Raw genomic sequence first — 14,137 nt, forward strand, 5'->3', positions numbered from 1 at the left:
TTGCCATTGAGATCCTTGACATAGCTATAGAATGCTTTGTGGTTGTCTTTAGAATCAGTGGCAATTTTGTTTTCATAACTAGCTTTGGAGGATTTTATGAGGGATCTCAGCTTCTTACTGAGGTTGACCAGGGAGTTCCTCCAATCGTAGGATTTTACTCTTTTTTGCAACAGTTTCTTTCTTCTGTTGTAGAGTTTGTTTATGGCAAAAGACCACCAGATTGGCTTCCTTTTTTTTGGAGGATAGCATCTTGGTTCTGTTAGGGATAGCACGATCCGTGCACTCGTCTAAGTGCTTATAAAGTGCATTTGTGTAGGATTTAGCAGTCGTACCTCTATTGTCCATCTGCATGGGTATCGTGAAGTTTGCCACTTCTGTCTTAAGAAGCGTGAAGAAGCGTGAAGTTGGCTTTGGAGAAAATTTTTACGGTTGTTTTCTTAATGGGGGGTGGGAGCGGGATGTGGATGTCTAGGGTGATTAGCTTGTGGTCAGATCTGACCAAAGAGGAGCTGACCTCTGGTGTGGAACATCGGTCGATCATGTTGGTGATGACCAGGTCTAGGATATTGCTGCCCCTGGTTGGGGGTGTGGATAAGTTGATCCAAGGCGTTGGAATTGATGATTTCCAGAAAACATTGAGCAAAAGAGTTGGTACATGAGTAGTTTTCCCAGTTAATAGTGGAGTAGTTGAAATCACCCATTATTAGGGTGTTGGGTTGTACCTTAATATTTTCCAGTGTATCAAGAAAAGAGGAGTGGGAATCCTGGGGCATCGTGGGGGGGTCTGTAGCAAGCTACAATCTGGATTGCGGTTTTGCCCAGAGTTAGTTGAACTTGGATAATCTTGGGTGTGCATTATGCTGAGCAACAAGCTTGGAGGTGTGGATATCCTTAATGAATATGGACACGCCTCCACCTTTAGTGTTTCGGTCTGGGTTTGGTGGCCGAAAGGTGTGGTATGAATTATAGCCTGGTAATGCAGGGGTGCTCTCTGAAGCTTTGAACCAGGTCTCCGTCAGTGCACAGATGCCGATGTTCTCCATTTTAAGGAGTGCCTCGAGTAAGTACATTTTGAGATTTAGACTTCTAGCATTGAGTAGCATTGCCCTCAGATTTTGCTTGCTTGTACCTGTTATGGTGGTGAATTTGTCATTTGAACCTTGCCTAAAAAAGGCACATGCACACACATACACACACACGTGTTGTTTTTGTTTTTACTGTTTCACCTTTTTTTTTTTTTGTTGGTTTTTGGAGAGGGAGGGGTGCAGTTGAGCTTGCCCTGTGTTACAAAACAAAAAAAAACTTGCGTTAAAAAAAATTATTTGAATGTCAGGGAGTCATAGGTGGCGTTGCTTACAGTTATGGATAACAATAAATTTTATTAGTAGCTAACAATCATCATCTTCAGTTTGTTGGTAGTACCTTTGTTTTCATCAGAATTTGTGAGTATACCTATTTTGAGCAGCTGAAAGACCTTGCCATATTTTACTGCTCTGGAGTTATGTTTGGTTGCTTACAGGAATGTCCTTAAATTATTTTTTGTTTGCTTAGATGAGCTCTCCCTTACTAACTTTGACACGGAGCATGTAGTGGAAATAACAAACAAAGGCATCCAAATATCAAGCATTCAGCTTCAGTATTCTGTCGTTGACAGACGGCCTATGGTGAAAATGACAGAAGTCTGCGAAGCATTGGGAATTAAACTGCTCACCTATGGAACATTGGGTATGAAGTTATTTAAGATTACTAGAACTGGTATTCTACAGTGTGTGTGTGTGTGTGTGTGTGTGTGTGTGTGTGTGTGTGTGTGTGTGTGTGTGTGTGTGTGTGCACGCATGTGTGAGTGCATACACATGAGTGACTGCATAGTATTCTGTGAGGTTTATCGGGTATAATGGGCTGCAGAGGTAGAACACTTCGAACTTCAGACTGTTATCTTGGGCTGGAGAAGCAGAATGATTTTTTTTGGGATCAAGTATACTTTTAACTTCATCTCATTTGCTACAAACTCAAAATATGTGTCCTTCACCAAGTCATTGCTTGACATTTCACAGTAATAGGTTTATTAAATTATGTGTCACACCTAATTTTCAAATACCTAATGTTCTGGAAACATTTTTAGTGGCTGTGCATATACCTATAACCAAAAAAATATATACTGGGTATTGCCCCTGAAACCAATAAAACAATAACCCATGAACCAAATTACAGTTTGTTGTTTCACTGGCTCCAGGGGAAATATTCAGTATATATATTTTTGTTATAAGTGTCATTTTATACATTGGTTGACCGTTACATTTTGGTTTAGGTAGAAGCATTGCTGGTTCAACCAGCACCCTGGCGAGTACGTGAACCATCGCCCCACCCCTTAAGCTCTTCAAGTGAAGAGCAACTTTAATAAACTGATCACTACATTGTAAGCAATCTACTTATTGCAGTTAGATGCACCCCCCCCCCCAACAGCATTTCCATTGAAGAGCAAAAAAAATGGAATTCCTTCTACTTGCACACCAACCAGGTGGCCAGCATGACAATACCCCCCTCTCCTTCCTGCCCCAGCCATTCAGGTCCCATTGTTGTGCCCTGCTCCTAACTCTCCTTCAGCATCTTATATCAAAAATGATAATTTCTTCTTTGAATCTGTAACAAAGAGTTGCTACAGTTTATAGCCTGCCTACACATAGCTCTACATCTCCTATGTTTTATTTAAAAAAAAAAAAAAAAAAATATATATATATATATATATATATATATATATATATATATATTTTTTTTTTTTTTTTTTAAACTGTAGTGAAGTGATTGCTACAAATGTACAAACAGTTAATACAGTTTAAACCCTGCCTGCACAGAGCACTACATCTCTTATGTTTTAGTTAAAAATATATATATTTTTTTTAAACTGTAGCAAAGTGCTTGCTACAAATGTACAAACAGTTGCTACAGTGTAAACCCTGCCTGCATGGAGCACTATGGCTCTCATGTTTTAGCTTACTAAAAAAAAAAATCTTTGTTTTAAACTGTAGTAAACTGCTTGCTAAAAATGTAACAAACAGGTGCTACAGTTTATACCTGCCTGCACTTTAGTTAGAAAAAAAAATTACTTTAAACTGTAGCAACATTTGCTTCAGTTTAGACAAAACACACACACAGCACTGCAGCCCTCAGGTTTGACCACAAAAGCAATACCAGCTTGTTAAAGCCGATATTGCATTAGAGAGAGATCAGGATCGGCAGATCGCACCCCCCCACAACACATTGTTCCTGGGGCAATTGCTTCTCTCGTCCCACCCTAGATATGCCATTGGGTTTAGGCTGAATATTTAAGAATATAGTGCATGTTGGGAAGTAGAACATAAGACACTGATTCTTTCAAACTGTTTGAGAACCCTGTCTCATGTGCCTTACATTTCTAATGCACCGTTATTCCTAACAAATGCATTCTCTGCATTATACTGCTTGCCTAAATTCTGAGCACTGTGTGGCTAAGGGCATTTTTTTTCACAGATAACAAGTATAAATTCTGAAGCTAGCCATTCAGTGTCTTAATGTACTACATATTCTGAGTGCAGTCTGCTAGCAGATGTATTACATATAAATATACATTTTAATTTCATTTAGATATAATTATATAATGTTCTATTTTAAACATGTTCTGAAGAGATAAGTATTTTTAAGAAAATATACTGAAATTCTGTTAGGTAATTTTGGAATGGATGTACTTAATCAACCAGGATTAACATGTTTAAAATGGGTGTAGGTGTCTACCTCTTCAAGAAAAGTGCGTATAATTTTGTGTTGCTGTAACTTGACGTACCAGTTCTGATAGTGAGAATGTTTTAATGGATGTGTAGTGGAAGCTGAATGTAAAACAGCACATCTTCTACATAATCACTTCACAATGACAAAACTAATTTAGGATTTCTGGCTCCAGCTATCCTCTCCCTTAATTTATGGAGTATGCAAGTGTGAACTTGGGTAGATACCAGATCAAAACATCTGGCACTGACATGCAAACAAGTGTTTACATGTGATGCTGGCTGTTTGAGAATATAAGTTGCTTATGGTATAAAATGGACTAATACTTTGCTGATTACTCAGCTTTCTTTCCACTTGGGGAGTGGAAAACAAACTAGATTGCTGATGTGTTTTATTGCATGTCTGATCACGTAAGAGTGAAAGGAAATGTAGGTTTCCAGATAACCTTTACCCATTGGAGTATGCTGGCAGGTTACTACTCTTCTGCTGGCATTGATGAGTTTGTGATGGAATAATCGAAAACAAAATCATGTTTGCATCCTGCAAGACCTTATTAGGTTGGAGGAGGCACTATGTCTGCCATAGAGATGGATAAATGCAAACTTGGAGGGGCAGTGCCAAAGTCTGAAAGACCTCAAAAGAACTGAACATAACATGTAAGAGTAGTTAATAGCATGTAATAAGGTATTAAATAACATAAAAAGTTAAGTATTTTTTTTTAATTTCATTTCCAGGTGGTGGTTTCATCTCTGAAAAATACCTGGGAGCGAAGGAACCCAAGAATGAGGATGAACTATATACTTCTTCTCTTAAGATGTACAAGAAGGCGATAGATACTTGGGGAGGATGGGATCTCTTTCAGGAACTTCTGCAGGTCTTGTCTTCAGTTGCAAAGTCTCACAATTGTACTATCGCAAATGTGGCCACCAAATATATCCTAGACATGCCGGCTGTAGCAGGGATAATCATTGGCTGTCGTATGGGTATACCTGGGGCTGAGCACATCCAAGAAAACGTGAAGAGTTTTGATGTACACCTGACAACTGAAGACACTGAAATGATTGAAAGCGTGCTGAAAAAGTCCAGTGATTTGATGCAGCTGATTGGAGATTGTGGTGATGAGTATAGATTAAAATAGTTCACACATTTGCCTTTCACTTTATATCCACAAATCTGGATAGTATTTGCACTATTGTTTTACAAATAATTGTTTTCTGTGCTTTTTGTTAAATTTTGTCATTTCTTGAAATTAGGTATTTTCTTTCATCTTATTGTCTGCTAATTGTATATATCTGTGCTGTACCTCAACTTTCTTACTGAACATGCATTTTACAAAAGCCTGGCTTTGAGTATGCAATGTCATTATGGGCTTTTTATTTTTAATCTGCAGAGGAAAATAGCGTGAGAGATTGCTTGCAATGGGCACACATTGTAATATCTGCAGAGGAACTACAAATCATTGAAATAGTATTGTTTTGGCATTTCTAAGCAGAAAAAAATCTAACTGGAAAGGCATTCTATTAATAAAAATGGAGTGCAGCATCAACAAATGATCTTTTAGCAAGACAGAAGATGTTACTCAACATGTTTTATAAATTTCAGGAGAAAGTGGTACATCCAATCTAGAACTCTTTCGTAAAGCATGCTTTGCAGTGTTTAATATATGTAGCCATTGCCACCACCTACCTGCAGTAAGAGGCACCCTCAAAGGTCAGTGTCTTTTAGGTCACCCCTGTATCTGGAAGCAGGTCGCTCATGGTTATGCAGTGCTGAAGCTCACAGATTATACTTAACTTTAGCCTCCAAGTCTGGCATTCCTCAGTGACACCAATACAGTGCAGTGCAAGAGCGCATTTACTTTTACAATCTAGAAGCATGATATTATATTAGTAAATGTTTCAGATTATTGTGTGGAATTTTATAGAGTCTGTTATATATGTATGCATAACATACAGCACTTTAACTTTCATCACTGAAGTGTCTATGTTCAAATACCTATGTAAGTTAGCCTGTTACTCTTCTTCAACAATCATTGTATTTATTTTATTTAACATTTGTTAACCGGGAAAGTCTGACTTGGAACAAAGCCAATTTTCAGCCGAGGCCCGGGGAGAAATGTTCCAGATGCATGTCTTTGTAATGTGGGAGGAAACCGGAGCACATGGAGGAAACCCACATGAATACAGGGAGGACATGCAGACTCCACACAGAAGGCACCCCAGCCGAGAATCGAACTGGAGAGCCTCTTGCTGTGAGGCGACAATGCTACTGCTGCCACTGCACCACTGCACTGTCCTTACTGTGCAGTATGTTAAATCGAACTGCTGGTCAGTCTTGATGTGTTATATTAATTGAAATTTAAAAAGTACATTACATTTTAAATAGGCTAAATTAGGAGTTTGTGTAATATGTTGGAAATAAAATGCAAGTGTTCCTTAGTATTTTTCCATTCATACCCAGTTTAAAATTGTAAGGGATTCAATTTGCCCTTCAGAAGTCCAGTCCTGTGATTTTACTCTCGTGCGTCAGGGCTGGCAACTCTGCACATAAAAATCTTCTGCCAATCATTAGCGGACCGGAGTTCCGCTGTGGCGACCCCTAACCGGGAAAAGCCAAAAGACACAACAATATTAGTGTCCCTAGAAGCATTATTTGCCTTATTGTTCTGCCCCTCTTTGGCGATTTTGATTTTTCTATGCATAATATTTAAAGCTGTTTATTAGTGTCTATATTAGCAAATTGAAGGAACGGAAATGCGAATACGATACATATGTGTCAAACTCACAGGTAACCGAATGGCCAGATCACCGATTTTTTTCCTAGGGAAAAAAAATCGGTTGGCAGTCGCTGTGAATTTGCCATTTTCCCCACTGTAGTGCAATCTCAGAGTTAGTATAGTTAGTTGGGGGGCACAGCCCCACACATTGGGGACTGTGGGGGACAAATGTTTGTACTGGTGTGTTGTGTGTAAAATCAGTGATGTGGCCATTTGGTTACCTGTGAGTTCGACACATATGTGTCGATGGAACAGTATTTGCGTTTCAGTTCCTTCGATTTGCTAATGTAGACCTGTTTATTACTGGTAATTTCTACAGGGAGGAAGCAATAATTGACTGTCAGCTAATAAATATTTTGCATAGGACAGAGAGTAATAGTATTCTTGCATAACATCCAAGCATATTTTTCTGTCTCTGAGTTTTAAGGGAAGGCAGGAATTGAATGAGCTATGTAATGTTTTACTGACAATGACTGTGTAGAAGATTATATGTGATGTATAATGTCTGCAAATGAAAATATGTCACTATGGTTTGATTTATATGAATGTGTGATTGCCTGCGTCATAAGTCATAATTCAGTAAAGATATTTCTTGTTTAAAAAAAATTCTGGACAAAGCAAAAAAAAATAATAAGAGACAAAGGACAAAAATTATTTCAGTGCATTAAGACATTAGTAAAACTACAAATTTTATATCAACATGCATTTTCAGAATAGTAAGAAGTATGAAACTTTAACATCTGGTTAACTGACTGGCTGTAACTCTCAGTGATTTACCAAAACACCAAAAATTATATAAGAGATTGGGCACACATATGAGGCAGATCCAGGAATGTTATGCAGTATCAGGGAAATTTAACAGGTATGCACCTGAAAAAAAATACAAGTTCTGTGTTACAGCACTAGTTCGCCACTGTAGCTGCTGCTGATGTGTTGTTTAATCTTACTTTGTAGCTCTTGCACATTCTGGATTGTAGTAGTGGTAGTTATGAGCACCTGCCTCCCCCACCAACCCCGCATTTTGGCTGCACTGTTCCTAACAGGTGTTTTTTTTATCCTATTTTTGCTTTTCTGGTTGCTTTTGTTTTTATTAGCATGTGTTCTCCCACAAGCCACTTAAATTTAGAGGTTGTGTACTTGTGCATGATTCTCTGTTGCATACATTACCCATGGAAATGACTGCAAAATGCTTATAATTTCTATATCTTATGTGGTAAGCTGCTTCACACAAAGTTTTAGGCAGTCTTCTTCGGTAGTAGTTACCTCTACGTTAGAAACAGTAACAATTTTGTTGACATACAGTCAAAATTTCAAACTTTCCAGGATATGGATTCTTATGTTAATTTACACTTAGTTTGTACCTGCAGTATTCTATTTACTATGCAGTGTTTTTAATGATTGTATAGTCTCTTTAGCTCCTTTTTTACACCCTTTCTGTAAGTAAAAGTCTGGACTCGACTTGCAACGAGTTGTTCAGTACTTGATAGGAGTATAATGCAATCTACATTTTTTATTGATCTTTGAAAGTAACTTAGGTGATTCACCTGTTTTAATAACTGTGCAGTCTGTGATTATTCCTCTTTTAGCATCAGCGATCCTTGCTTCACTTACTATACTCTGGATTCCCAAGTCTGTTGTGAATATCTGTAATTGTTTCACTGCTACAACAGTTTGCTTTAACTCTGTAACTGATTGAACACTTGCAGTACTTTAATTGTCACAGACTTTTTCCAGTACCCTTTTAAATGTCTGTAGTAGTACTTCTCTGATCCAGTAAGCATTCAGCTGTATTACCTAAAAACTTTAAATCATTAACATTTTTATTTGCCATGCTTGTGTGCCAGGATGTTTTTGTTTTTGTTGTCCATTAACTGTATTTGAAGTATTAAGCTGAGTTACATTGTTTAGTTTCACAATGAGGTTGAAGAATGTACATGAGGTTGAAGAATGTACATTTGTAGGTTCTTCTATTTGTCTTTCATCAGAGACAAAACCACACCTTGAAGGTATTCATGGTCATTAAATTAATATTTTTGTATTGTATCATCTCCATTTTTATGTATAAAATAGTTTTTTTTTCAATTGTTTTTTCCACAAATCACTTTCACAGTCAAAGAATTTGCTTTTGTACAGATTAATCCAGCCTTGTATACCATATAAAACATGCTGTGTTATAGTTACAGAAATTTTTCAAAAGACTTATTTTTCCTTGAGGGTAAGGTACTTATAACCAGTCCCACTGACTCAATTCTGGCTGGAAGTCAAATTGTTCCCATAGTGTCCATTGTCAGGTTGTGCATTTTCATAACCAGATTCCAAAATCCTTGAAGAAAGCATTTGATACTTCATCTGTATGTTAGTCTGTAATAAGGATGCATTTGACTGTGTCTTAATTTTAGCCAGATCTTGCTGACAAATTTCAGTTTTAAAGCATAGCATATATGCTTTTTTTTGGAACTTTTGTGTGTGCCCAGTTGCCTGGCATAGGGGAATAAAGTTCAGATTACATCCCAAATAAGCGATCGAGTAGCAGTTCTGGTACTGGAGGATCCAGGTATGGGAGGATGGGAATGAGTGCCCAATATTGGTTTGCCAATCCTGAGGAGAGAGGATGGTTCCTGATTGCTGTCCACCACAAATGAAAGAAGGTTTGTGGACAACAAAAGGCATGAAGTCTGGGGTTCTGCCAAGCTTCTGCTGATAGCGTTCATTACAATATATGTGTGGAAGCATGTACATGTGTGGAGAGAGTGTATAGTTCCTCACAGTGCTGTAGGTGCATATGTCAGTCACTCACAAGTAAGATAAGGACCATTACAGCTGTCTTCATATCCTGCATCATTAGGTGCAGATGATAGTTGAAAATACTTCCATTTCTACCTGTGTGATGACTCTTATGATCAACTCTCGCCCATCTCATATTTTCGACTTCCCGGTGGTGGAATGAATGGACTAAAATTTGTTAGGACGGGAGCTTGGTGTTTGGCAAGCACTGATGGAAAAATCACTTGGGAGGGTTGGATTTTATAAGTGTGTAAGTGCAACTGCTCATAAACATTTAATAAGTGTTTAGTTTGTTTTATCCACATTTACCACCATTATAATAAGACTATGCTTTACAAGTTAAACAAACAAAATAACTCTAAAGAGATTTTATATTCTATTGAGTGAGCATACATTGTGTACTTATTGATGTTTATTAGATCACTTTTACAATAGCTTAAGGTGTATGGGTTATATCCTGCCTAGGATATGACCATCGATCAGATTTCAAAGCTTGAAAGCACGTTCAATGCATCCTTACTGCTGAGTGGCTTGAGAGGGATGCACACAAGAAGCAGTTAGAGCGCCAGAAACTTCAGCTGCTTCTGACTACCGAAGTGCAGTTCGTCTAATGGCTTTGAGGAACTGATGGTCAGCTAGTAGTCCTTCAAGGCTGGGCAGATAAGTCCCCTTCTAGGGAAAACCCTCCACTGTTATTTTTCTGAAGAAAAAAAATGTGTTTTTTCTGTCATATGTATTACTTATGCTTGCAAGTGTTCAGGGTTTTTTTTTTTTTTTACTTTCTGTAAAAAAAAAATTGAGTCTGTCACTAAACTTTTTATCTCAGAAACATTGCTTATTCTGTCAGGAGTTTACCGACTCTCCCAAGCTCTACTACCCACTTTTCATGCCCCTTTTTTGACTAAGTCATGCAGCAAGCATCATTCTCCTTGGTTCTTCCTTCTCCCTTCTGCAGGAAGAACAAGAATGCTTGCCTGGCATCTTCGGCAGTCAGGCTGGCTCCCTAACTGCCCCAGCTGGTGGTAGACCACTCTACTGTGGCCAAATCTGGTTCCTCAAGCCATTCACCACTGGCTCTCTGTCCATCTTGCGTAGTTCACAGGAAGCCAATAAGCAACTAGGGATAGACACATCCTCTGTGGCTGTATGGCTGTGGGAGAACCACTCTTGTCAGTATTGGGTGACGGAGCAGGTGATGCTTTACTGCATAGCCAAGCTAAGGTGACTGATTTGCAGGCTAGTGCCCCTGACTTGTTAGTTCTTTCCACAAGGTCTCCACAGGAAAAAAGAAATTAGAACTGTCTCTTTTGTTTTTTTAATTATGGAAGGAGAAAACTTGGTGGGTTTGCTGTGGGATTACTTTCTGCTTTTAATGTTTTAAATACTTTTTCTTCACTGATACCCAACATAAAAATAATTCCCACAATTTCTGGCACTGATTCCCAGTAAGAAGAGCGGTAACTGGAAGAGGGGTGTTTTTCTTCAGTGACTTCTCTTCAAGTTGAAAGTTCTAATTCTGAGGATTTTCTTCACATTTCCGTCTAGAAGATTTATCTTTTTCTGAAACTATAGGTAAACTGAAGTATTTGTTTTAGTGGGAGCAGAATGAAATCCCTTTTTCCTAACAAAAATATTATGATTTGTTGCAACTGGATTATCGTCAACCTGCAGCTGTTCCTCCAGTTTTAGAGGTAGAGGATATTTTTTAACAGCTTGCAGTATACCTGACAGTCCACCTCCTACTCCGAAGTCTGACAGGTCATCCAAAATACTTTAGACACATAGTTATCTGTTTTCTAAACCCATATCAGATCCTGATGTTATTTCCCAATCAAAGCCTTCTGCTGCTAAACATAATGTGAATGCTAATCACATTATTTCTGACAAGAATGGGAAAGCTTTTGACTGACTTGGGAAGAAAGTCTGTTTTTCTGCCACTTTAACTTTCAAAATTCTGAATTCCCAGGCTTATATGTTAAAAAATATCAACCTCTTTAGAGAACACAAGAAAGTTAACTGTTAACCTTCCTTTTTCAGGGGATATATTTTTACTGAATTCTGTAATTGTGTCTCATTCTGAAGTAACCAAATACTCCGTAAAATGTTCTTACAATTCTGCTGATACTGTATCCAGAGCTCCAGCTACTAGTTCATTTAGGATATTTGCTTGGTTATGTTCTTAAAACTTACCAGAAGATGTTAAAACAAAAAAAAAATTCTCCTGTGTACAAAGATGTTTTGTTTGGCCCTTCTGCTGCTGAAGTCCTAAAAAGTTTTGATGAACGAGGTAAGTTGATTCAGGGAATTGCACAGATATTTCAAACCTCAATTTTCTTAGTTCAGTAAAAAAAAAAAACTTTCCTCCTAATTCAGGACACTTTTAAAGAAACAATGTAAGCAATCTAAGCAAAGTTAAAATAAATATAATTAAAAATAGAAGTATTGACAAGGAAGCTCAAAGAAAAATGAGGGAGCCTCCCAGAACCAAAGACAGTCCAAGACGTCAGAATGACTGTGGCCCTTAACTACCCCCCCCCCCCCACACACACACACACACACACACACACACCCTGGCAATAGTCTTAACTCTGTCCCTCAGGCTTGGGCTTCATATTTCCCCTTCCTCAGTGGCATGTATTATTAACTAGTTCTGGATGAAACTGTATTGTTTTTATTGCTAATACTGTACAGTTATACTTCTACTGTGACTATGTTTTAGGATGAAACTGTTACTAATTTGCTGTTCAGATGTTTGTCAGTACCTTTATACTTGATGTATTGTTTACATAGTACTTGTATTTATTTATTTATTGGAGCTTTTTTCCTCAGTTCTCCACTGAAAATGGGCATTAGCCCAGCAGGACTAACCCAGTCAACAAATGTGAAATAAATAAATTTGGGTCCAAGTGGCAGTGAGAATCCCTTCTTTTCAGGGAATTCATCAAGCAATAGGTCCAAGTGGCAGTGAGACACCCTTCTTTTCAGGGAATTAGTCAAGCAATAGGTCCAAGTGGCAGTGAGAATCCCTTGTTTTTAGGGGATTCCCCTTATGTAAACCGAAAGCCCCTGCTTCCAGTATTGGAGCACATGTTGTCTGAGGGAGGTCATATAATGTGCATCCTCAGATCAGATGAGGAAGAATTTTATTCAAGGATTTTTCTTTGCAAAATAAAGAAAGCACTTTGAAACCAGTGCTAGACCTGACCTTTTTCAATCATTATACCAAGGTTCCAGAGTTCAAGATATTATCCCTCCAGACCTTGTTACCATTCATTCCTATCCTCAAATTCATGGGGACAGACTTAAAAGATTCCTATCATTACATAATTATTTGCAAAGAATGTGAGAGTTTGTTTGTTGTATAAGGCTTGTATTAGCATTTCTCTGTCTTAGGCTTTATCTACTGCACCTAGGGTATTTACAAAGCGTTTGGCTCCAGTAATTGCTTATTGCAGATTTCAGTTGATTTACATCTTTCCATATCTGGACGATTATCTTATATTTGCAGGATTCTTTTTCCTTTTGTCTAGATCCCTTAACATGCCAATCTATATCGTAGTTTGGAGTTTCAAGTGAACTTAGTCATCATCTGCCAACCCTTTCCACACAGAGAAGAATCTAAGTATGGCATTGGTTGACTACAAAAAAGCATTTGATAGTATCCCATATTATTAGATAAAAGAGTGCTTAAAAATGTATAAGATACACACCCTACACTGATCGACTACATTAGAATGAACATGAACCATTGGCAGACCACTTTGCAGTTAAGCTATTATTAAGGACAAATTATTATCCCAGGGATAAAAATTTAAAGGGGGATATTTCAGGGTGACTCTTTTTCACTGCTGCTATTCTGCCTTGCCCATAACCCATTATGCTGTCTACTTAACAGCTTAGGTCATGGCTATACTTTGGCTCCTAGAAAACAACAAAGTATAAAGACTTCTCATCTTCTCTAGGTCAGTGATTTAAAACTGTATAGCTCATCAGACGAGGAACTAAAAGAATAACTGTAGGTTGTCAAAACTTTTTCAGATTATATAAGAATGTCATTTGGTAACCAAGCAGCAGTGGTGCACATTGTCGCCTCACAGCAAGAGGTTCTCCCGTTCGATTCTCATCTGGAGTGCCTTTTGTGTGGAGTCTGCATGTTCTTCCCGCGGTCGAGTGACGTTTAAAGACATGCAGGTAGGTGCATGCGTGAATGGGTGTGCCTTCTTTGAAGGTTGGGCATCGGGCTGGCAACTTGGCACCGTAAAAATCCACTGCCAAGCATTAGCGGACCAGAGTTCCACTGCGGGGACCCCTAACTGGGAAAAGCCAAAAGACATTAGTTTTATAAGAATGTCATTTGGTCTTGCTAAATGTGCAAAAGCAACCTTTAAAGCAGGAAAACTGCAGCGACAAGAATGTGATGTAAAAGAACTTGAGCAAGAAGGAGTGTATAAATATTTGGGAATTGATGAAGGATCAACAGTAAAACATGAGCAAATGCAAATAAACCTTAGTAAGGAATATTAGAAGACTAAAATTAATCCTGAAAACAGCATTGACATCTAGGAATAAAATCCAAGCTATAAACCAATTTGGTCTTCCTGTCCTAATTTAGAGTTTGGGAGTGACTGGCCCCAAAACATGTTGATAGCCAGTACAACAAAGCCTTAGGTTTTTATGGGGTACCATCCAGCCAGTACAACAAAGCCTTAGATTTTTAAGGATGTCATACATTACACATATGCTCCCAGCTCATGTCATAGGGCATAAAGGTCACTTACAGACATACATTCCTCAGAACTTCTTTGCCGCCAGTCCGAA

The 14,137-nt window shown here is 38.2% G+C and overlaps 1 protein-coding gene across 2 annotated transcripts in view; it reads left to right on the plus strand.

Moving 5' to 3' along the window:
* Nucleotides 1-5,302, plus strand: part of LOC122807141 (pyridoxal reductase, chloroplastic-like) — a 298,551-nt gene extending 293,249 nt beyond the window's left edge. For both annotated transcript variants that reach the window (XM_044078152.1, XM_044078153.1), the window contains exons 6-7: nucleotides 1,552-1,725; nucleotides 4,494-5,302. In XM_044078152.1, coding sequence (XP_043934087.1) covers nucleotides 1,552-1,725; nucleotides 4,494-4,897 — 578 coding nt within the window. In that variant the 3' untranslated portion in view covers nucleotides 4,898-5,302. The remainder of the gene's footprint in view (nucleotides 1-1,551; nucleotides 1,726-4,493) is intronic.
* The last annotated feature ends 8,835 nt before the right edge of the window (nucleotides 5,303-14,137 follow it).

Source organism: Protopterus annectens, chromosome 7.part0 (genome assembly GCF_019279795.1).
Source record: "Protopterus annectens isolate FY-2018-M chromosome 7.part0, PAN1.0, whole genome shotgun sequence".
NCBI lineage: Eukaryota > Metazoa > Chordata > Ceratodontiformes > Protopteridae > Protopterus > Protopterus annectens.